Raw genomic sequence first — 22,405 nt, forward strand, 5'->3', positions numbered from 1 at the left:
ATGATCTTATTTAATTGTCCTAAAGAATGTAAATTAAACAGACACTTTTTTTTTTTTTTTACTTAAATTTCAAGCTTCCTAATGCCCTAGGCATATTAGCATAAAAAAACCCAAACCCATTGCTGTGGAGTAGATCCTGACTCATAGCGACCCTATAGGACAGAGCAGAACTGTCCCACAGAGTTTCCAAGGAGCGCTTGGTGGATTCGAACTGCCAACCTTTTGATTGGCAGCAGTAACACTTAACAACTGCGCCACGAGGGTTTTAGCATAAGTTGTCTGAAGTCATAAAGAAAAATGCTTTGCAGCTCCATGTGTTTGCCATTGGTGCTGGCAGAAAATAACATAAGGGAGGGCATTTGATGAGGTTTATTTTTCCTTTGCAGAAACAGCGGGAACATGAAGTCACCACTCTGGGTGTTTATTATGTATCTGCTGTGGTTGAAAGATTGTCATTGTGCACCTACTTGGAAGGACAAAACTGCTATCGGTGGAAACCAGAAGAGTATGTTTGCTTTCTTTATCTGGGCTGTGTCCTGTTTGTATGCTCTGTTGGCATTTACAGTGATTTACGGTTGAGAGAGAAGTGTGTTCATGACAGCCCTTGAATTTCACGGCAAAATGTTCTCTAGGCACTTAAACCAAGTATACGTGACGCCAAACATCTGCGTAAAAATAGAAAATTCCAATCAAATATCTGAGAACCTTCACATATCCAGATGTTTGCTATCATGCAGATAAAACCTGCCAACTTTTTGACTGCTTTTTTTTTTTGGTATCATCCAGATGTTTGGTTTCTTCTAAGCACTATTGTAATGAACAGTGAAATACTTTTCTAACATTTAGAAAATGTAAACAATTAAAGTAATCTGTGCAATTATTCTTAAATAGTGAAAGAATGGATTATAATTACATTAAATCTGGTTGCTCTGTGATCATTAACTGGTGACCTTTGCTTGATGACATATATACTTTGGGTACTAAACACTTAAAAATAAATGAGCTAAAATGTAGCTGGCTGTTGTTTGCCATTGAGTCGATCCCAGCTCATGACGAGACCCCATGTGTGCAGAGTAGAATGGCTGTGTAGGGCTTTCAAGACTTTTGGAAGTAGATCATCAGGCCTGTCTTCTGAGGCACCTCTAGGTGGATTCAAATTGCCAAACTTTTGGTTAGCAGCCAAGTGCTTAGCCATTTGCGCAACCCAGTGACCCCTTGTAGCTGATAGTTGTTGTTCGGTGCTGTTGAGTTGATTCCGTCTCATAGAGACGCCATGTGACAGAGTAGAACTGTCCCACAGGATTTTCTTGGTTGTATTCTTTATGGAAGCAGATTGTCAGGTCTTTCTCCCATGGAGCCACTGGGTGGGTTCAAACCTCCAACCTTTCGGTTAACAGCTGAGCACTTAACTGTTTGTGCCACCAGGGCTCCTTTGCAGCTGATTGTTGTTAAGTGCCATCGAGTTGGTTCAGACTCATAGCGACCCTACAGCACAGAGCAGAAACTGCCCCATAAGATTTCCAAGGAGCAGCTGGTGGATTCAAACTGCTGACCTTTTGGTTAGCAGCTGTAGCTCTTAACCACTGTGCCAATTTATTTATTTAACCAAATAAATAAATAAACCAAACCCATTGCCATCAAGTCGATTCCGACTCATAGTGACCGTATATGACAGAATAGAACTGCCCCATATGGTTTCCAAGGAGCACCTGGTGGATTTGAACTGCCAACCTTTTGGTAAGCAGCCATAGCTCCTAACCATTATGCCCCCAGGGTTTCCAGGAGCTGGTTAGGAATCTGTAATTAAATTTGGAGGCAACAATAAGCTCCTTAGAAAGCCACATCAGCTATTGTGAGGAGAGCACGACAATGAGTTCATTCCCACTAAATGCTTATTGGAGACCGTGGGTGGTGCAAATGGCAAAGCACTGGACTACTAACAGAAAGGCTGGTGATTCAAACCCACCCAGAGGCACTGTGGAAGTAAGGCCTGGCGGTCTGCTTCCAAAAGATCACAGCCTGCATACAGGGAGTTGCCATGAGCTGGAATTGACAGCAGCTAACGACAACAGCAACAAATGCTTATTGAAATCCCTGGGTGGTGTGAATGGTTAATGCTTTCAGCTGCCAACCGAAAGGTTGAAGGTTTGAGTCCAGCCAGAAGCTCCTTGGAAAAAAGGCCTGGCAACCTACTTTCAAAAAATCAGCCATTGAAAACCCTACGAAGCACAGTTCTACTCTGACACCCATGGGGTCGCCATGAGTTGGGGCCTACTCCGTAGTAACTGGTTTAAAGGCTTAGGAGAGGTGCATATGAGATGTCTGACAGGTTATTAAGGAATTCTGCATTGTCTGAGGATACTTTTTGAGTTTAATGCCTCCTTGGAAGGTAACTGAAGCTAAAAGCAAGGGTAATTTTTCACCGTTTAGGGTCCCCAATTGAGCATATAACATAAATGTTTCTGAAGGAAATTCTAAATTATCTCTAATATAAACACATTTTGAGTCTTAAGTGAAAGAAAAAAAAATAGATAAATTAAAACAGGCCCTAAGGAAAATGACAAGAATGAGGTTGAATTAACTCTGCCTTGTTCCGGGGCTCAGAACTGAGAAACAGAAGGCCCCATCCATATGACAGCTGGACCCATGTGGCAGTTAACAGGCAATTCATTATCAGAGTTTGATGCCATAAAAGAACAATTAAGCCTCTATTTAGGGGACATGAAAAATTGGTGAACTCTTTGCTTTGTAATCTGATCAGCTATCAAAGACAAAACTGCAACATGTATTTTAGGTTTTTCTGAGTCCGGGGAGATGGAGGTAGATGAAGGGGTGAAGGCTTTGATTGGTATGAAGCAGATGAAAATCACGATGGAAAGAAGAGAGGAAGAATATGCGAAGCTAACGGAAACTCTGAAGAAATGCAGAGCAGAAAAACAGGTACCGCTATTGCATATTTTATCTCTTCCTAAACAGATGTGGACCAAATATTGCACTTGTTAGCGCAATCGATGAATTACTTATTTTCCCAGATAATAATTTTTCTGGACAGCAACCTTTATTGGAGGAAAAGTTTGAAGAAAATTTCAAATGTCCTCAAAGAATATATTCCTTGTAGAACCAGGTTCCGTAGGGTCTGGACTGGACCCAAAATCCAGGAAATTGGGGGTTCATCTCTGGGGAGTGCTGCTTTCTCAAAATGCTTCATTATACTTAGTCTCCTCTGAGTTAAGATATTGAGGCAAAAGTGTTTGGGGAAGATGTGGCTAGCTCAGTGATCTCCAAAGTTTTTTGATCTCACATCCCTATTACTAAAAAAAATCATTAGCAATCACTCCTAAATGTATGCGTATTAATTTATTTATCGATTATTATATGAATTGCTATCATTATCATTAGGATAGCTATAAATTCCTATTTCAAATAATCTTCTAGATATTTTGAAATTTTTAGCCAACTTTTGCCAGATCTGATTAGATCATCATGTTTTTACTTTGTCCTGTGGCCAGTAAAGAGCTCATCAGGAAGATGTGTCAGCTGCTGTTTGCTTTCTGTCCATTTGAACTTAAATTATTTGTATTTTTTAAATCTGACAGGGTTTTTGCAAGAACTTTTTAAGCCTCCTGTCTATTTTGTGATGGTTAGCGTGGTCAAAGAGGGCTGTGGCGATTCAGTGGTAGAATCCTTATCTCCCATGCAGAAGACCCAGGTTTGATTCCCGGCCAATGCGCCTCATGCGTAGCCACCACCCGTCTGTCAGCGGAGGCTTGCGTGTTGCTCTGATGCTGAACAGGTTTCAGCGGAGCTTCCAGACTAAGATGGAGTAGAAAGAAAAGCCTAACAATCTACTTCCAAAAAATCAGCCACTGAAAACCTTGTGGAGCACAGTTCTATTCTGACACAGATGGGGTTGCCATGAGTCAGGGGCCGACTTGATGGCAGCTAATGACAATAACAGTTTAGTGAAAACTGGATACTAAACTTCATCGAATCCACCTGAGTCCCCTTAGCCTGCAGTTGACTGCAATCACTGCAAGGGAACAAAGACCGCCAGTGCTTCTGGGATGTGGAGGGCCTGCTCTTCCCCAGGGTTCATATGGACAGTTGGCCACATGCAACTGTCTGGCATAAACACCTCAAGAGAGCACCAGTATTTTAAGTAATACAGTAGCCTCATCTATTTTTTAATTTAAAAAAAACACGAGGAGAAGCTCTAATACTCCCTTCAAAAAAAAATTTTTTTTTTTTTATGCCCCAGGGTGTGCACCCCAGTTGAGGGTTACTGTGCTCTAAAAAGCTGCTTGAATTCTCCTCCCTTCAGAGCATCGTGGTCTTTGGGAATCCATGAAGCATTGGGGTGGGACTGTCTGACAGGCTGACCCAAGCTGCATGCTGGCGTGTCAGCAAGCAGACTGGCTGAGGTTGCTGCCACTGCCACACCTACCACCCTGAGGTCAGGCAGGGCTCCTGGTGAGGAAAGGAGGTTGCCTGACCAGCAGTTGCAAGCCCTTCTCCTTTTCGCCTTCCCTAAAGTTACTTTAAGCCTAGAATAAAGGACAGTTTAGATAAATGATAAACTGGCAAATGTGGTGCTGGTGCCCCCCGTCTTCCAACACTGAGCAAGCCGTCTTCAGGTGACCCTGTGTCATCACCTCCTTCCCTTTAATATTTAGTGAGAGCGTCTGAAACTTACTGTTCATGAAGTGGAAACCCTAGAGCAGCTTGAAGAGTTTCATTTGGTCTTTTGATAAGCTTCCAACTATAGGGACAGAGCTCTAAGCATGAGATCTGTCAAAGCTGGGATATTTAGAGAGAAGTCGAACGACTAATTAGGACGTTCCTAAACCAGAGACCTACTTCATCCATAGCAACATTTCAGGACCAAAACTTGGGACCTACATAAGTGGTTTCTGTCTTGCTCCTGGGGAGGAGTGAAAGGAAGTCTGAGAGAGAACAATGAAGTGCTAGGTGCCTGCTTGCTTACCTCACTTCACACAAAAACTGAAGGGGTAGATTCTCTTGCTATTCCTATTTGCTTAAGACTGAGGCTTAGAGATGTTAGATCATTAGCCCAACCGTACATTGTGAGTGTAATTTGGAGTTGGAAACGTTGAGATTTCTGGTTATGGTGACAATGAGCAGAGTATTTACAGTTTGACTGAGAAAATCTGGGTGGTATTGGTGAAACAATCTTTCTGGAAAAGATGTAGGATTCCAAAATTGCTCTACAAAGCCCAAAAAGACAAGAAAATCCTGTCTGGGTCAAAGTGTACATGGGGCAGGCTGATGCCTTGCCAACTTTCTCACGCAGGCCACAGCGAATGCCACCTGGCTTAGCACCAGGACCCTGTGCAATGAGGTCAACTGAAAAATCTGAGCGGAGGGAGGAGAAGCGGAGGATTGTCAGTGTGGGGCGATTCTTGGGGCTTAATATGCCAGGAAAGGGTGATTTTTCTTTCTTTTCCGTTAGATGAAAATGCACAATAAATTGGTTTTAAGTACAGAGATTTTTCTTCCTAATGCGATTTTCTTATAAGGGACTTGGATTTAGCCCTGAGGCTATCTTCGTATGGGTGGGTCCATTATGCTCCTTATTCCGGGCAACTGGAGATTCTTTCAGTGCAAAAAGATTAACACATTTGGATGCTAACTAACCCAAAGGTTGGACATTGAAGTCCACCCCGAGGCTACTCTGAAGGAAGGCCTGGAGATCTACTTCCAAAAAAATCAGCCATGGAAAACCCTATGCAGCACAGTTCTACTCTGACACACACGGGGTTACCATTGGTTGGAATCGACTGGACAGCAAATGGTTTCCCCTTAACTACCCTCAGGTAGGGAGAGAGCCTGCCTCTGGACTAGCAGGGAAGCTGGGTGTCTAGGCAGAGGCAGAAAAAGGAGTCTGTTCTGCCCCCGATGGGGCCTGGTAGGGCGGAGGAGAGGGCAGGCTGTGGTTTTCAGAGGAAGGGGTTTGCTTGTGCTGGGCTCCTGACCACCCAGAGCAGAGGCTGGCAAAACAAACACGGCACCACAAGGGGGCGAGCTCGGAATACAGACAAGAAAAATAAAGATACTAAGAACAAAGCGTCTTTGCAGTTAGAATGTAACTCGGGGTGCTGGAACCACCCAAAACCAAACCCACTGCCGTCGAGTCAATTCCAACTCATAAAGACCCTATAGGACAGAGCAGATCTGCCCGATAGAGTTTCCAAGGAGCACAGGGCAAATTCAAACTGTCAGCCTCTTGGTTAGAGCCTAGCACTTAACCACTATGCCACCAGGGCCCTCCTGCTAGAGTGGATGTGAAAGCAGACAATTAAACAAATGGCAGGCGTTCCCCCAGAGCAGGGACCACGTCTTCACTGAGGATTCACCCACATCTAGAGCAATGCCTGTTACATAGCAAGCGCGCAGTGAACTCTTGTGGAATGAAAAAATGAGCACATGAATAAGATTTGCACATCCGTCAGTGCAGCTAGTCACACAGAGAGCGTTAGAGTAGATCTGTCAGCTACTGAAGGAGAAAGGTTGAAGAAAACCTTTAGAATCTGCACAATTTTAAAAAGGGAAATCAACTAAGAGACCCGTAGAATCATGAAATAGAAACGGAATGTTTGTTTCTGCTTCGTAATTAGGAGGCCCTGAAACTCATGAATGAAGTTCAAGGACATCTGGAAGAGGAAGACAGGCTATGCCAGCTGTCTTTGACAGATTCATGGGATGAGTGCAAGTCTTGCCTGGAAAGTAACTGCATGAGATATTATACAACCTGCCCACCTATTTGGTCCTCGGCAAAAAATACAGTAAGAGAGAAATAGAGCTCCAAATTTCTGAGTTCTTAAGGAACGTCACTCAGTTTATGTATTTGTTGTTCATTTATATTAATATTCGGAATAAAGATGCCTGGTTTGATATTGGCCTTTTGCAATCTAGAATTTAATATTCATACTATCACCTTTGTATACACAATGTGCAAGTTAGAACACCCATTCAGTGTTTATCCTTCCTTTTAATGACACTCCATGTATTTTTCTGAGAAATACCCTGAGTTTTTTGCCTTACATTTGTTATTTGTAAACACATTCCCACAAGATTGTAAGCTCTGAGAGCAGGGACCACATTTTATTTGTCTTTGAGCAATAAAAGTATTCAATAAATGTTTGTTAAATTGCATTCTGTTGTTGTTAGGTACTGTTGGGTCGAATCCAACTCCTAGCAACCCTCCAGGACAAAGTAGAACTACCCTATAGGGTTTTCAAGGAGTGGCTGGTGAATTTGAACTGCCTACTTTTTGGTCAGCAGCGGAGCTCTTAATCAGTACGCCACGAGGGCTGAATAATAGTACTATAGTCTCTGATTTCAACCTGCTTTAATATTTTTCCCTGGAGCCCAAACATTTGAAGGCATTCTCTGCCTCCTTTATCTCTCCATCAGTGCATTTGACATCTTATATGCCGTACATGTGTACGTACACACATCACCTTGAACCCTATGCATCTATGTAATATAGGACTAGCCTGGCTTCTTTTTTGCCTCCTTCTAGCTAGCTGAATAAGGAATCACAAAGGGTGGTGACCTGCACAGGCTGATCTGTGCTCCATAAATGACTCCTATGCTATTGGCCTGGATTTCCCTTCCCCTTCAAGAAGTGAGCTGAATATGCAACTGAGTGAAAGTTCACTCTCCATGTCAGAGCATGCACTGATTAGAGTATGCTCCTGGCTTACAAAGCCAAGTCCAATTACAAAGGAAGCGACCCATAGGATAATTAATATGCCAAGTTAATTTGCTTCCACTGATAATTACATCTGCTCTATTTTTATAGCCCTTTCTCACTCTCTAATACACCAGGATATGGTGGAATACCACTGGCTGGAAGTCAGGAGATTTGGGGGCCATTCCTAGCTGTGCCAAATTGTGTGACTGATTTTATGAACATTCCTTAGTATTTTAAAGTTTTGTTTTTGCGGACAAGGGCAAGTAAACAGAAGGTGGCAGAAGGAGAGGTACTCAATTCACCCAGATTTTTTTTTTTTTTTATTGTGCTTTAAGTGTAAGTTTACAGATCAGGTCAGTCTCTCACTCAAAAACTTAAATACACCTTGCTATATGCTCCCAGTTGCTCTCCCCAGAATGATACAGCCCGCTCCCTCCCTCCACTCCCTCTTTTCGTGTCCATTCTGCCAGCTTCTAACCCCTCTACCCTCTCATCTCCCCTCTAGGCAAGAGATGCCAACATAGTCTCAAGTGTCCACCTGATCCAAAAAGCCAACTCCTCACCAGCATCCCTCTCCAACCCCCCATCCAGTACAATCTCAGTCTGAAGAGTTGGCTTTGGGAATGGTTCCTGTCCTGGGCCAACAGAAGGTCTGGGGGCCATGACCACTGGGGTCCTTTTGGTCTCAGTCAGACCATTAAGTCTGGTCTTTTTACGGGAATTTGGGGTCTGCATCCCACTGCTCTCCTGCTGCCTCAGGGGTTCTCTGTTGTGTTCCCCTGTCAGGGCAGTCATCGGTTGTGGCCGGGCACCACCTAGTTCTTCTGGTCTCAGGCTTATGTAGTCTCTAGTTTATGTGGCCCTTTCTGTCTCTTGGGCTTGTAATTATCTTGTGTCCTTGGTGTTCTTCATTCTTCTTTGGTCCAGGTGGGTCGTGACCAATTGATGCATCTTAGATGGCCACTTCCTAGCATTTAAGACCCCAGAAGCCACTCTCCGAAGTGGGATGTAGAATGTTTTCTTAATAAATTTTATTATGCCAATTGACTTATATGTCCCCTGAAACCATGGTCCCCAAACCCCCGCCCCTGCTATTCTGGCCTTTGAAGCATTCAGTTTATTTTGCAAACTTCTTTGCTTTTGATTTAGTCCAGTTGTGCTGACCTCGCCTGTATTGTGTGTTGTCTTTCCCTTCAACTAAAGTAGTTCTTATTTACTATCTAACTCCTTTCCCACCCTCCCTCCCTCCCCCCTCTTGTAACCATCAAAGAATATTTTCTTCTCTGTTTAAACTATTTCTCAAGTTCTTATAATAGTGGTCTCATACAATATTTGTCCTTTTGCAACTGACTAATTTCACTCAGCATAATGCCTTCCAGATTCCTCCATATTATGAAATGTTTCACAGATTCATCATGATTCTTTATTGATGCGTAGTATTCCATTCTGTGAATATACTGTAATTTATTTATCCATTCATCTGTCGATGGGAACCTTGGTTGCTTCCATCTTTTTGCTATTGTAAACACTGCTGCAATGAACATGGGTGTGCATATATCTGTTTGTATAAAGGCTCTTATTTCTCTAGGATATATTCCAAGGAGTGGGATTGCTGGGTCGTATGGTAGTTCTATTTCTAGATTTTTAAGGAAGTGCCAAATTGATTTCCAAAGTGGTTGTAGCATTTTACATTCCCACCAGCAGTGTTCCTGTCTCTCCACAGCCTCTCCAACATTTATTATTTTGTGTTTTTTGGGTTTAATGCCAGCCTTGTTGGAGTGAGATGGAATCTCATTGTAGTTTTGATTTGCATTTCTCTAATGGCTAATGATTGTGAGCACTTCCTCATGTATCTGTTAGCTACCTGAATGTCTTCTTCAGTGAAGTGTCTGTTTATATCCTTCACCCATTTTTTAATTGGGTTATTTGTCTTTTTATAGTTGAGTTTTTGCAGTATCATGTAGATTTTAGAGATCAGGGCTGATTGGAAATGTCAGAGCTAAAAACTTTTTCCTCTTTTGGTGAAGTCTTTGTATGAGCATAGGTGTTTGATTTTTAGGAGCTCCCGGTTATCTAGTTTTTCTTCTGCATTGTTAGTAATGTTTTGTATATTGCTTATGCCATGTATTGGGGCTGCTCATGTTGTCCCTATTTTTTCTTCCATGATCTTTATCGTTTTAGATTTTATATTTAGGTCTTTGATCCATTTTGAGCTCATTTTTGTGCACGGAGTGAGGTATGGGTCTTGTTTCATTTTTTTGCAGATGGATATCCAATTATGCCAGCACCATTTGTTAAAAAGACTCTCTTTTCCCCATTTAACTGTTTCAGGGCCTTTTCAAGTATCAACTGCTCATATGTGGATGGATTTATGTCTGGATTCTGAATTCTGTTCCATTGGTCTATGTATCTGTTGTTCTACAACTACCAGGCTGTTTTGACTACTGTGGCAGTATAATAGGTTCTAAAATCAGGTAGAGGAAGGCCTCCCACCTTGTTCGTCTTTTTCAGTAATGCTTTACTCATCTGGGGCTTCTTGCCCTTCCGTATGAAGTTGGTGATGTGTTTCTCCATCTCATTAAAAAATGTCTTTGGAATTTGGATCAGAATTGCATTAAATCTATAGATAGCTTTTGGTAGAATAGACATTTTTATAATGTTAATTCTTCCTATCCATGAGCAAGGTATGTTTTTCCACTTAGGTAAGTCTCTTTTGGTTTCTTGCAGAAGTGTTTTGTAGCTTTCTTTGTATAAGTCTTTTACATCTCTGGTAAGATTTATTCCTAAGTTATTTTATCTTTTTGGGGGCTACCGTAAATGGTATTGATTTGGTGGTTTCCTCCTTGATGTTCTTTTTGTTGGTGTAGAGGAATCCAACTGATTTTTGCATGTTTATCTTGTATCCCGATACTCTGCTGAACTCTTCTATTAGTTTCAGTAGTTTTCTGGAGGATTCCTTAGGGCTTTCCGTGTATAAGATCTTGTCAGCTGCGAATAGAGATACTTTTACTCCTTCCTTGCCAATCTGGATGCCTTTTATTTCTTTATCTAGCCTAACTGCTCCGGCTAGGACCTCCAGCACAATGTTGAATAAGAGCGGTGATAAAGGGCATCCTTGTCTGGTTCCTGATCTCAGGGGGAATGCTTTCAGACTCTCTCCATTTAGGACGATGTTGGCTATCGGCTTTGTATAAATGCCCTGTATTATGTTGAGGAATTTTCCTTCTATTCTTCTTTTGCTGAGAGTTTTTATCATGAATGGGTGTTGAACTTTGTCAAATGCCTTTTCTGCATCAATTGATAAAATCATGTGATTCTTGCCTTTTGTTTTATTTATATGATGGATTACATTAATTGTTTTTCTAATGCTGAACCATCCATGCACACCTGGTATGAATCCCACTTGGTCAAAGTGAATAATTTTTTTGATATGTTGTTGAATTCTACTGGCTAGAATTTTGTTGAGGACTTTTGCATCTAAATTCATGAGGGAATTTTCTTTTTTTGTGGTGTCTTTACCTGGTTTTGGTATCAGGGATATGGTGGCTTCATAGAATGAGTTTGGGAGCATTCTGTCCTTTTCTATGCTCTGAAATACCTTTAGTAGTAGTGGTGTTAACTCTTCCCTGAAAGTTTGGTGGAACTCTGGAGTGAAGCCCTCTGGGCCAAGGCTTTTTTTTTGTTGGGAGTTTTTTTATTACCTTTTCAATGTCTTCTTTTGTTATGGGTTTATTTAGTTGTTCTACCTCTGTTTCTGTTAGTTTAGGTAGGTGGTGTGTTTCTAGGAATTATCCATTTCTTCTAGGTTTTCAAATTTGTTAGAGTACAATTTTTGATAGTAATCTGATTGATTCTTTTAAATTCAGTTGGGTCTGTTGTAATATCGCTCATTTCTTGTTTGGGTTATTTGCTTCCTCTCCTGTTTTTCTTTGTCAGTTTGGCCAATGGCTTATCAATTTTGTTGATTTTTTCAAAGAACCAGCTTTTGGTCTTGTTAATTCCTTCATTGTTTTTGTGTTTTCTATTTCATTTAGTTCTGCTCTAATTTTTATTATTTCTTTTCTTCTGGTGCCTGAGGGTTTCTTTTGTTGCTCTCTTTTTATTTGTTAAAGTTGTAGGGATAATTCTTTGATTTTGGCCCATTCTTCTTTTTGGATGTGTGCATTTATTGATATAAATTGACCTCTGAGCACTGCTTTCACTGTGTCCCAAAGGTTCTGATAGGAAGTGTTTTCATTCTCATTGGATTCTCTGAATTTCTTTATTCCATCCTTAATATCTTCTATGACCTGGTCTTTTTTGAGCAGGGTATTGTTCAGTTTCCAAGTGTTTGATTTCTTTTCCCTGCTTTTTCTGTTATTGATTTCCACTTTTATGGCCTTATGGTCAAAGAAGATAGTTTGTAATATTTCAGTGTTTCGGATTCTGCTACGGCTTGCTTTATGACGTTATATGTAGTCTGTTGTAGAGAATGTTCCATGTGCACTAGAAAAGAAAGTATAGTTGGTTGGTGTTGGGTGGAGTGTTCTGTATATGTCTATGAGGTTAATTTGGCTGATTGTGGTGTTTAGATCTTCCGTGTCTTTATTGAACTTCTTTCTGGATGCCCTGTCCTTCACTGAAAGTGGTGTGTTGAAGTCTCCTACTATTATTGTGGAGCTGTCTATCTCACTTTTCAATGCTGTTTGAGTTTGTTTTATGTATCTTGCAGCCCTGTTATTGGGTGCATAAATATTCAATATCATTATATCTTCTTGGTATATTGTCCCTTTAATCATTATATAGTGCCCTTCCTTATCCTTTTTGATGGATTTAACTTTAAAGTCTATTTTGTCAGAAATTAATATTGCCACGCCTGCTCTTTTATGATTGTTGCTTGGTTGATTTATTTTTTCCCATCCTTTGAGTTTTAGTTTGTTTGTGTTTCTAAGTCTGAGGTGTGTCTCTTGTAGGCAGCATATAGACCAATCGTGTTTTTTAATCCATTCTGCCACTCTCTGTCTCTTTATTGGTGCATTCAGTCCATTTACATTCACCGTAATTATGGATAGGTATGAATTTAGTGCTATCATTTTGATGTCTTTTTTTGTGTGTTGTTGACAGTTTCTTCCCACTTAATTTTATGTGCTGAGTAGATTATCTTTATATACTGTCCTTTCCTCCTATTCGTTGCTGTTGATTTTTTTTCTGCTGAGTCTCTATTTTTTTTCTTGTATTTTATTTTGATGCATAGGATAGTTTGTCTCCTTTGTGGTTACCTTATTATTTACCCCTGTTTTTCTAAATTGAAACCTAACTTTTATTTCTTTGTATTGCCTTATCTTCCTCTCCATATGGAAGATCTATGACTACATTTCTTAGTCCCTCTTTATTGTTTTAATATTGTCTTCTTTTACATAACAACATTGCTGCTACCCTGTTTTGAGCGTTTTTTAAATCTTGATTTTTTTTTTTTTGACTCCCCTGTCTGGGTTGACTTCTGATTGCTCTGCCCTGTATTCTGGTCTTGGGTTGATACCTAATATTACTGATTTCCTAACCAAAGAACTCCCTTTAGCATTTCTTGTGTTTTGGGTTTGTTTTTACGAATTCCCTAAACTTCTGTTTATCTGGAAATGTCCTAATTTCACCTTCATATTTGAGAGACAGTTTTGCTGGATACATGATTCTTGACTGGCAATTTTTTTCCTTCAATTTTTTATATAAGTCATCTTATTGCCTTCTTTCCTGCATGGTTTCTGCCGAGTAGTTCAAGCTTATTCTTATTGTATCTCCTTTGTAGGTGACTTTTCGTTTATCCCTAGCTGCTCTTAAAATTCTCTTTATCTTTGGTTTTGGCAAGTTTGATTATAATATGTCTTGGTGACTTTCTTATAGCATCTACCTTATGTGGAGTTCGATGCACATCTTGGATAGATATCGTCTCATCTTTCATGATATCAGGGAAGTTTTCTGCCAACAAATCATCAAAAATTCTCTATGTATTTTCTGTTATCCCTCCCTGTTCTGGTACTCCAATCACTCGTAGGTTATTTCTCGTGATAGAGTCCCACATGATTCTTAACGTTTCTTCATTTTTTTTGTTGTTTTATCTGATTTTTCTTCAAATATATTAGTGCTAAGTGCTTTATCTTCAAGTTCAGAAATCCTGCTTTCCATTTGCTCAAATCTACTTCTCTGACTTTCTATTGAGTTGTCTAATTCTGTAATTTTATTGTTAATCTTCTGAATTTCTGAGTACTGTCTGTCTATGGATTTTTCCAGCTTATTAAATTTTTCATTGTGTTCCTGAATAATCTTTTTAATTGCTTCAATTGTTCTTTCTGTGCGTTCCTTGGCTTGTTCTGCCTATTGCCTCATTTCCTTCCTGATGTCTTGAATGGTTCTGTATATTAATCTTTTGTATTCTGTCTCTGGTAATTCCAGGAAGGCAATTTCATCCAGAAGATCCCTTGATTCTTTGTTTTGAGAGCTTGTTGAGGTGATCATGGTCTGCTTCCTTTTGTGACTTGATATTGACTCTTAACTCTGAGCCATCTATAATTATTGTATTAGTTTAATTTATGTTTGCTTACTGTGTCATAGCTTCTTGCTTTGTTTTGTTTTAATATGCCCAAATGGATTGCTTGAATGAGCTAGCTTGATTATTTTCACATTTGGACCTCTGACGTTTTGTCCCTAGATGGCTAGAGTTGTTATCAGGTATATCAGTCTAGGAGTCCATTCACCTTTCTTATATGAATTCAGCTCAGGTGCTCAGGTAGCTGATCATCGAGTGTGTGGTACAGGCTCTGTCCTACAGTTTTAGAGGGGCAGAGGTGATTGGTGTAGGTTCCAGTATCTGGTTGTGGGGGGCGGTCACACTCTGAACAAGGCACGGGGCTGAGAATTGTCTCCCAGATGTCTCTGATGAAAGCACATCCCTGTTCCTTAGAGCATACAGGTGGGTGGGTTCTGCAAACGGACCATGGGCACCCAGTGTTTTTGGTTGTAAGGACTGGGACGTACCAGTTATTCTTGGACTCCTATCACGGGTGGCTGGGTGACCTGAGTGGAGCTCCCAGTCCTTAGGCCCCTGATACGGGTAGGTGAGGACCCTGTTTAATAGCTAAAGCAATGTCAAACATGAAACACCTACCTTTCTGCCACACAGCTGAAATGGTTGTAGTCTGCCAACAAGGGCCTATTTTCAGTAAATAGGCCTACACAGATACATGTAGAGGGGAAAGTTACTCGAAGGCCAATGGACCCTTTATTCCTGGACAGGAACCGCTTCTGTCCTGAGCTCCTCTGGTTAGTGGAGCTGGAAAATTATCTTTCCCCCCAGTTGCAAATTTATTCCTTCTCCAAGGCCAGGAGGATGGCTCTAGGTGCTCAACAGGCCTATCTCAGGCCCAGGGAAGTCAGCTGCTAAAGCTGGCTTGGGAGCATGGGGGCATGGTAAAATATACGCAAGTACTTAGCTTTTGGTGAGAGTGCCATTCTTCTCTGGTTCCAGAGGTGTGAATAGTCTGTTTGGCTGGCTGCTTCTCCCTGAGGAAACTGCAGTGAAACACTAGTACCAGCCTGCTGCTGCCATTCCCGGGAATGGTGTCTGAGGGATCTCAGTGATTCAGGTCTGGTAACTCCTCTCCGCTCCTGAACTGTCTCTTCCTCCCCCACCCCTCAGTTCATTTTCTAAGCTTCCCTTTCATGTTGAGCGCTCTAAGCTTGTCGTAAATATACTCATTTCACTTGTTTTTTCAGGTCTTTGCTGTAAAGAGGGATGCTGGGAGTGCCTGTCTATTCCGCCATCTTGGTTCCACCTCCCCAGATCGTTTTTTTGAGAACAGCACAGACCTCTAGGAATTCCTGAAGAATTCTCTGACCTGCACTGGGATGCTGTGGCACTGATGCTCCACAGTTGGATGTTGTAGAACACTCAGCATAGCCACATCACTGATGCTTGCAGGCAACTGTTCTGCCTAGACTCAGGGGGACATAGCTGAGTTAGAGCATGATGTGACTGCCAGTCAGAGCTTCATTCTTTTGACTGCAGCTGAGGAGGGCTGTGATCACTGTTAACATGTACCGTTCCTAAAAGGGGTAACCTGTTAAAGCTATAGATCAGTGTAAATGTATCCATCTTTCCCTTTTCTGAGACTAATTTATGAAGAGAAAAAAGAGAGTATGAAGATGCTAATGACATTCTACTAAAGGAAAAAGAACTGACAGAGGTGAAAAACAAGAGTCTTCATCACAGTTTTGGGGTACCCTCCACAGTGTCCTGTAGGCCAAGGCATGCCAACTGCCACCAGCATGTTAGGCTCTGGCTCATCAATAATCCTGAAAAACTGGCCTTTTTAGGCCATCAGTGTGCAAATGTAAACAAGGAGAAATCTCAGATCCTATTTCCATAGTCAAAATCAAAGCCAGGTATAAGTGTATTGGTAAGTGATTTTAAATTAATCACTTTTTCTTCACTGGCCCAGAATTGTTCTTAATTTAGAATGACTACTGTAAATTGGCTTTAAAATTTGTGATTAAAAAATGGCCCAGAGAGAAAATTAACTTCTTCCATTTCTGCAGATTGAGCATTTTTTCACAGCAGTATATCAGTGTTTCTTTCCTTTCCATGAGGATAACAAAAGCGATCTCCCCATCAGTAAAAACCTCATTGAGGAAGAAGTAGAAGTGGCCCAAATAGAGGATGTGTTCAGCCAGTTGACTGTGGACGTGGGATCTCTATTTAGCAGAAGTTGTAACGTCTTCAAACAGATGCAGCAAGAATTTGACCAGGCTTTTCAATCATATTTCACATCAGATACAGACTTAGTTGAGCCTGAATTTTTTCCAGCTTTATCCAAAAGACCAATGAAGAAAGCAGATCTTTTGCAGAGTTGGTACATTCCCAACTTCTTTCAGCTGTTTCGTAATTTCAGTCTCTCAGTTTATGAAACTGTCCATGAAACCATTGCTGGGGCTCTGAATGTGATGGAGGACTTACCAAAACAAAACCAAGGCAATATTAAGAGATGATTTTGACTTAGACGTCTATACTAAACTCAAGTTTTGTTTAGCTTAGGAAACGATAGATGTTTCTGAGTTATCGTACCTTATTTCTTAGACTGACAATTTAAGGTTAATTAAGGTTTCAGAGCCTCTTCAAAGAAGCTTTAAGTCTGCCAAACACTGCGCCTCTTCCATCATTGTTGGGAGCTCTGTAGTCTTGTTTTCTCTTCTAAGAGCAAATTTTCAAAGCTGAAAAAAGAAAATGAAAACAGCAATTGCCTCCTTTATTTAAGCTGACATGTAGGAGCTCAGCTGTATTCTGCTAGAACACTATGGAATTCCTTTAAAATCGGTTTAGGACCTTCACCTCCCAGGTTATGAAGAAGCCTTGTCTTATGTGTTCAGTTGCTGTGGAGTTGAGTCTGACTCATGGCAACCCCATGTGTGTCAGAGTAGAACTGAGCCCATAGGTGTTTCAACGGCAGATTATCATAAGTAGGTTGCCAGACCTTTCTTCCAAGGTGCTTCTGTGTGAACTCAAACCTCCTACCTTTATGTGAGCAGCCAAGGCTTACATATAAGTCCGGTCTTACATATAACCAGGTCAAGTTTAGTGTCCTTCACCACCTCCTCTGAATCAACATTGTAATTCCTTAAGTCATGAAAATTTATGCCCCAAATCGTAGAAGATGCTCATAGACAAACCCCAAATTACAGAAGTAGGAAGGGCATAAGAATTGCCTTCTACCAATACCGATCGTGCCTTACAATATTCCATGTTAGAAAAACAGTGCTGCTTTATGTTTTAAGGCAGAAGCATGTAAGAAGTTACTTTCTTCAGGCTTCTATGGAGTGGCTAGGACACAGGGTTTCAGAAGTGGGCCAGCTATGGACCTGCATTTCCTTGGGCTTCTCTCTTATTGACTAGCAGCCTGATTAAAAGGCTGCTCCCCTCTGAGCTGAAAAGTAAAATGGACCCCTTCTAACTGACTGTTTTCCAATTATATCAGCTTCACTGGCAACTTCTGAATTAAATTTGCAAAATGACCAAGACATTGCATAACTGGCCTCTATAGAGGAGGGGCTGCTCTCACAAGCATCTGAAACTGCAGCCAGGAAACAATGCATTGCGTCTTTCCCGTCCCATTGTTACAGAAAACAACTGTTGTTCCTGGAATTAGTGTTGGGTTCTATTGCAGGGTCTTTCTTATAAGTCAGGTCTTTTGTCTGGTATTCAGTTCTGAGGTTCCAAATTCACCATGTATTTAAGAAAGGCATTAGGGCAGTAGACACATATTATCAATGTTGAGGTAATATAGAATAATTTTTGCCTGACCTTTTACATAGGTATCAATTGTCTTGTAATAATATTCAGAATGTGTTCATTAGAGCAAAATGGTGCCCCCCTCCTTATCATTTCTCACGTTGTATAACAATCCTACATATGGGGTATATTCAATTGTGCACAGTACAGGGAATGATTTATACACATTGAAATCTAAGTAATTTCTCAACCACTTAAGCTCTCTCCTACCCCACTGACTAAGAACTGGGTTTCCCCAGTCTGCCTCAGGTTCCCCCTCATTCCCACACCTCAGGGCTAGCTCCTACTCTCAGTGGGCTCATGTACCTCCTTCCCACCCCACCACACCCCTTCCACCTCAGTTGATAACCTGGATATCCAGAGTTCCCTGTAAATGCAAAAATTAAAAAATAACAAACACTAAAGCCTACGTCAGGGAGCTATAGGTTATTTGCATGTGGCTTCCATCACTTTTCTGAACAGGTGGCTGGTGAGAAACGAGACTATTTGCCTAGAAAATCTACCTAATGAGTAGATGTTTTCAGCTTTGCCTCTTGTTGAGACAGAATAATGGCTCCCCAAAGACATCCTGCATCCTAATCCTCGGAATATGTGACTATGATTGGTTACATGCCAAGGAGGAATTAAGGTTGCTAAGTAGTTGACCTTAAAATAGGAAGATTATTCTGAGTTATCCGGGTGAGCCCAAACCTGTTGCTGCTGAGTCAATTCTGACTCATAGTAACTCAGGACAGAGTAGAACTGCCCTATAGGGTTCCAAGGAGTGGCTAGTGGATTTGAACTGCCGATCTTTTTGGTTAGCAGCTGAACGCTTAACTGATGTTCCACCAGGGTACTCACACGGTCGTTAAAAGCAGACAATGAAGGCAGAAGAGAACCAGTAGGGATGGCAGCATAAGGATTTGCCCTAATTTGCTGGCTTCAAAGATGGAGGAAGGGGGCCCTGAGCTAAGGAAAGTGGATGGCCTCTAGAAGCTGGAAAAGATTCCTGTAAAGCCTCCAGAAGGAACCAGCCCTGCCAACAATCCATTCAACCAGTGAAACCCATTTCAGGCTTCTGACCTACAGAACTATAAGATGATAACTTTGCGTTGTTTTAAGCCACTAAATCTGAGGTAATTTGTTACAGCAGCAATCGGAAAATAATGCATCCTTCTTGTCAAATACAATGGTCAACATTTACTGAGTGCATACTGTATGTTTGGCAAACTTATTTGTCATCGTTGTCCCAAGAACCAAAATTAGAAAAATAGCAAAAACTAAATAATAAGCACCACGAAAAGGAGAAAAATAATAAAAATCGAAAATATCTTGGTACTTAATATTATTTTTATTTTATTGAATGTGGTTTCATTTTAGTGTCTATATGGAAGAATTTCGTTCCTTCTTTGGTTTTCCTAGACCTCAGTACCTGAATCTGTTGGAAGAGAATAGAATAGCTCTTGCAATCACCCTCGATTGCCTCAGAAATCCCTGGAAAGAATAGATGAGATTGTGTTTAGTAAAACTGTGTGGTGTAGTAGCTTCATACAGCTCTAGGTGCCAGGAGATCTGGGTTATAATCCTGCCTAGAGAGTGTTTATTACCTTAGTTTTCCCATGAGTGGAAAACAGAGGCAGGTGGGGAGATTGGGTGACTTATATCTGCGATGGTACTGGAAGTAGCTGCCTAGAAGGGCTCTGAGGCTCTGTCATGATGTGAAGTGATAGATTACTGCCTTGGGGTAGGCTAGGGAGCTGGGATCACATGGGCCTGGAATATGCCATACCTCATCTATGGACCAGGTACTAATCTAGGTGCTGAGAATAAAACAATGATTATGACACTGCCCCTAACTTCTAAGACGGCAGTCCAGAGAAACGAAAATAGATCAATGGACATGACTGTTGTTGTTAGCTGTTGTTGAATCTGTCCTATGCCATCTTCGCAGTCATTGATATGTTTGAGTCCATTGTTCCAGCCATTGTATCAACCCATCTCACTGAGAGTTTTCCTTGCCTTCACTGGCCCTCCACTTTACTAAACATAATGTTGTTCTCCTGATGGTGCATCCAAAGTAAGAAAGTCAAAATCTCAGGCAATATTCTGTGATCCACAGGGTTTTCAGTGTCTAATTTCGAGACATAGATCACCAGGCTTTCTCCCCAGTCTGTCTTAGTCTGGAGGCTCTGCCGAAACCTGTCCACCATAGGTGACCCTTCTGGTATTTGAAATACTCGTGGCATAGCTTCCATCATCATAGCAACATGCAAGCCACTACAGTACAACAAATTGACAGATGGGCAGTGGTACATGACCATATGGTAAGTGAAATGACAGAGGAAGGTACAGAAAAATAACAAGACTAAAACAACAAGGCTGAATCCCTTCCCTCAAGGGCTCAGAGTGTAATGGGGATGATAAGAAAATAAACACTCCTTAACACAGGGATAAGTTCTACAGTAGACCTCCTCAAAGGGAGTTCTGCAGGGTGGAGTGAAGGATCCACTAATTCTTCAGAGGAAAGTTCAGGAAGGGAGCTGGGAGAAAATGGCTTTCTATTCAGCAAAGGAGATGGTTGCCTTATACACCATAACCAAAACCAAAAACCAAACCCAGTCCCGTCGTGTCGATTCTGACTCATAGCGACCCTATAGGACAGAGTAGAGCTGCCCCATAGAGTTTCCAAGGAGCTCCTGGTGGATTTGAACTGCCAAACCTTTGGTTAGCAGCCATACCACTTAACCACTACGCCACCAGGGTTTCCTTATACACCATGTGATCTAACAAATGCCTTCATTTTTAAAACAATTGCCTTTACAATTTATCTAAAAAAATTAAATGCTTCGTTTTGAAATGTTGAGGATTTAATATTACAGGAAATTATCACATTATGTATTAATAATAACTTTTTAATAAAGCATAACATTCTATTGGATCGACATTTTTTGTGTGAATTGTTCATTCTTCCGGGGGAAAATAAAAAAGCTTTCTCAGAAGCTGATCTGCTTTAGATGTTTTCCTAAATCTTTGACCCACTGTTCATAGCATTTTATATATATGAAAGATGAAAGACTAGTAATAACATAAACACCTACCACCCAGCTTAAGAAACAGACATTTCCAATACCTTTGGAACTTCAATGTACTTCCCAGTTATAGCTTTAAAAAAGTAATTAGAGTTTTTTTTTTTTAGTAGAGAGAAGTCCAAAGAAAAAAAGTGGTTCATACTTTCCTATTGACATAAAAAAAATAACAAAAATAAGACATACTTTGTTTAAAATAATTCAAATACCCAAAGAAACAAGATAAATGGAAGCCACCCCTTCCCATCCATCTATCCCTCTTCCAGAAATAATTACTATTAGTAATTTCTCATGGTTCCTTCTAGAAAATAAAATTATATGCATCAAAGTATGTGTGCACTAATAGTAAATTTCTAGTGTTGAGATTGCTGGATTAAAAGGTATATGCAATTTTTAATAGATGTCAAATTGTTGGAGCAACTGGTTGCACTAATATGCACTCCTACGTTTGAATACCAGAAAAAAAGTTTTTGCAAGCACAGGTAACACACACAAAAGTGATATTGTATCCACTTCTTTAAAGTGCAAGCCTTAATGACACCAATATGCAAATGTTGTGTTCCCTGCAGATCTCCACCTTGGAGGCTTGATGTCAAAGTTGTTACCTGTGCCCAAGAGAGGGCTGTGTGGACAACTGGGCTGGAATTTGTCGGGATGTTTTAAGTTTCATAAAAGATGCCAAAAATGTCAGGATTACCTGTGGAGAGGTTAAATATTATTTTCTTAGAGTTTTCATAGCATTCTGGCCAGAGGTCAAAAACTCACTTATATAAGCACTGTGCATTCATTTGCTTTCCTTCAAGCACATTTATCCATCTGGGGTGCTCCATGTAGGTTTAAAAGCTTTCATTATTCCAAAGTATGGCAACTCGCCTTTTCACTTTCTTCAGTTAATTCTCTTAGGGTTCTTCTGAATTTCTTTCTTTCTTTTATGGTTGAAGACCAAAAAAAACCTAATATGAACAAAAGAGAAAGATAAAAAACAAATTAGAAAAACTCATTCTCACTATGAAGAGAGAGAGAGAAAAAAAAAAAACCCACTAATGAAGCATAACGTCCCATTGTGTAAATTAATTCTGAGCCAACTAAGTTTTTTTTCTGAAAGTGGAATTGATTCATTTGAGTTGGTGAATTAACTAATTAGTATTTAAATATGGAAAGTGGCATCTCCTTACTAGCCCCACCCTGCATTTTCCCACCATGACTAGCCTATAGTGGCTTTTCCCATTCTTACATCAGTGGAGAAATCCTTCTCTCTCCCCCATTCCCTCCCTCCCTGTCTCAGCTCTCTTTCCATCCCGTCACTAA

At 40.7% G+C, this 22,405-nt stretch overlaps 1 protein-coding gene across 1 annotated transcript; it reads left to right on the forward strand.

The window, feature by feature from the left end:
* Positions 1-204: 204 nt before the first annotated feature.
* On the forward strand, positions 205-21,938 carry CLUL1 (clusterin like 1). Its single transcript, XM_003406774.4, has 5 exons — positions 205-505; positions 2,795-2,940; positions 6,636-6,803; positions 16,286-16,718; positions 21,667-21,938. Exons 1-5 carry the CDS (start codon positions 400-402, stop codon positions 21,807-21,809), a joined length of 996 nt encoding a protein of 331 aa, XP_003406822.2. The 5' UTR covers positions 205-399; the 3' UTR covers positions 21,810-21,938.
* The last annotated feature ends 467 nt before the right edge of the window (positions 21,939-22,405 follow it).

Source organism: Loxodonta africana, chromosome 11 (assembly GCF_030014295.1).
Source record: "Loxodonta africana isolate mLoxAfr1 chromosome 11, mLoxAfr1.hap2, whole genome shotgun sequence".
In the NCBI taxonomy this organism is placed as follows: domain Eukaryota; kingdom Metazoa; phylum Chordata; class Mammalia; order Proboscidea; family Elephantidae; genus Loxodonta; species Loxodonta africana.

Coding starts and splice junctions, on each gene's coding strand:
- CLUL1 (XM_003406774.4), top strand. CDS start 400: ATGAAGTCACCACTCTGGGTGTTTATTATGTATCTGCTGTGGTTGAAA. Junction 506..2,794: donor TATCGGTGGAAACCAGAAGA/GTATGTTTGCTT, acceptor CATGTATTTTAG/GTTTTTCTGAGTCCGGGGAG. Junction 2,941..6,635: donor AATGCAGAGCAGAAAAACAG/GTACCGCTATTG, acceptor CTTCGTAATTAG/GAGGCCCTGAAACTCATGAA.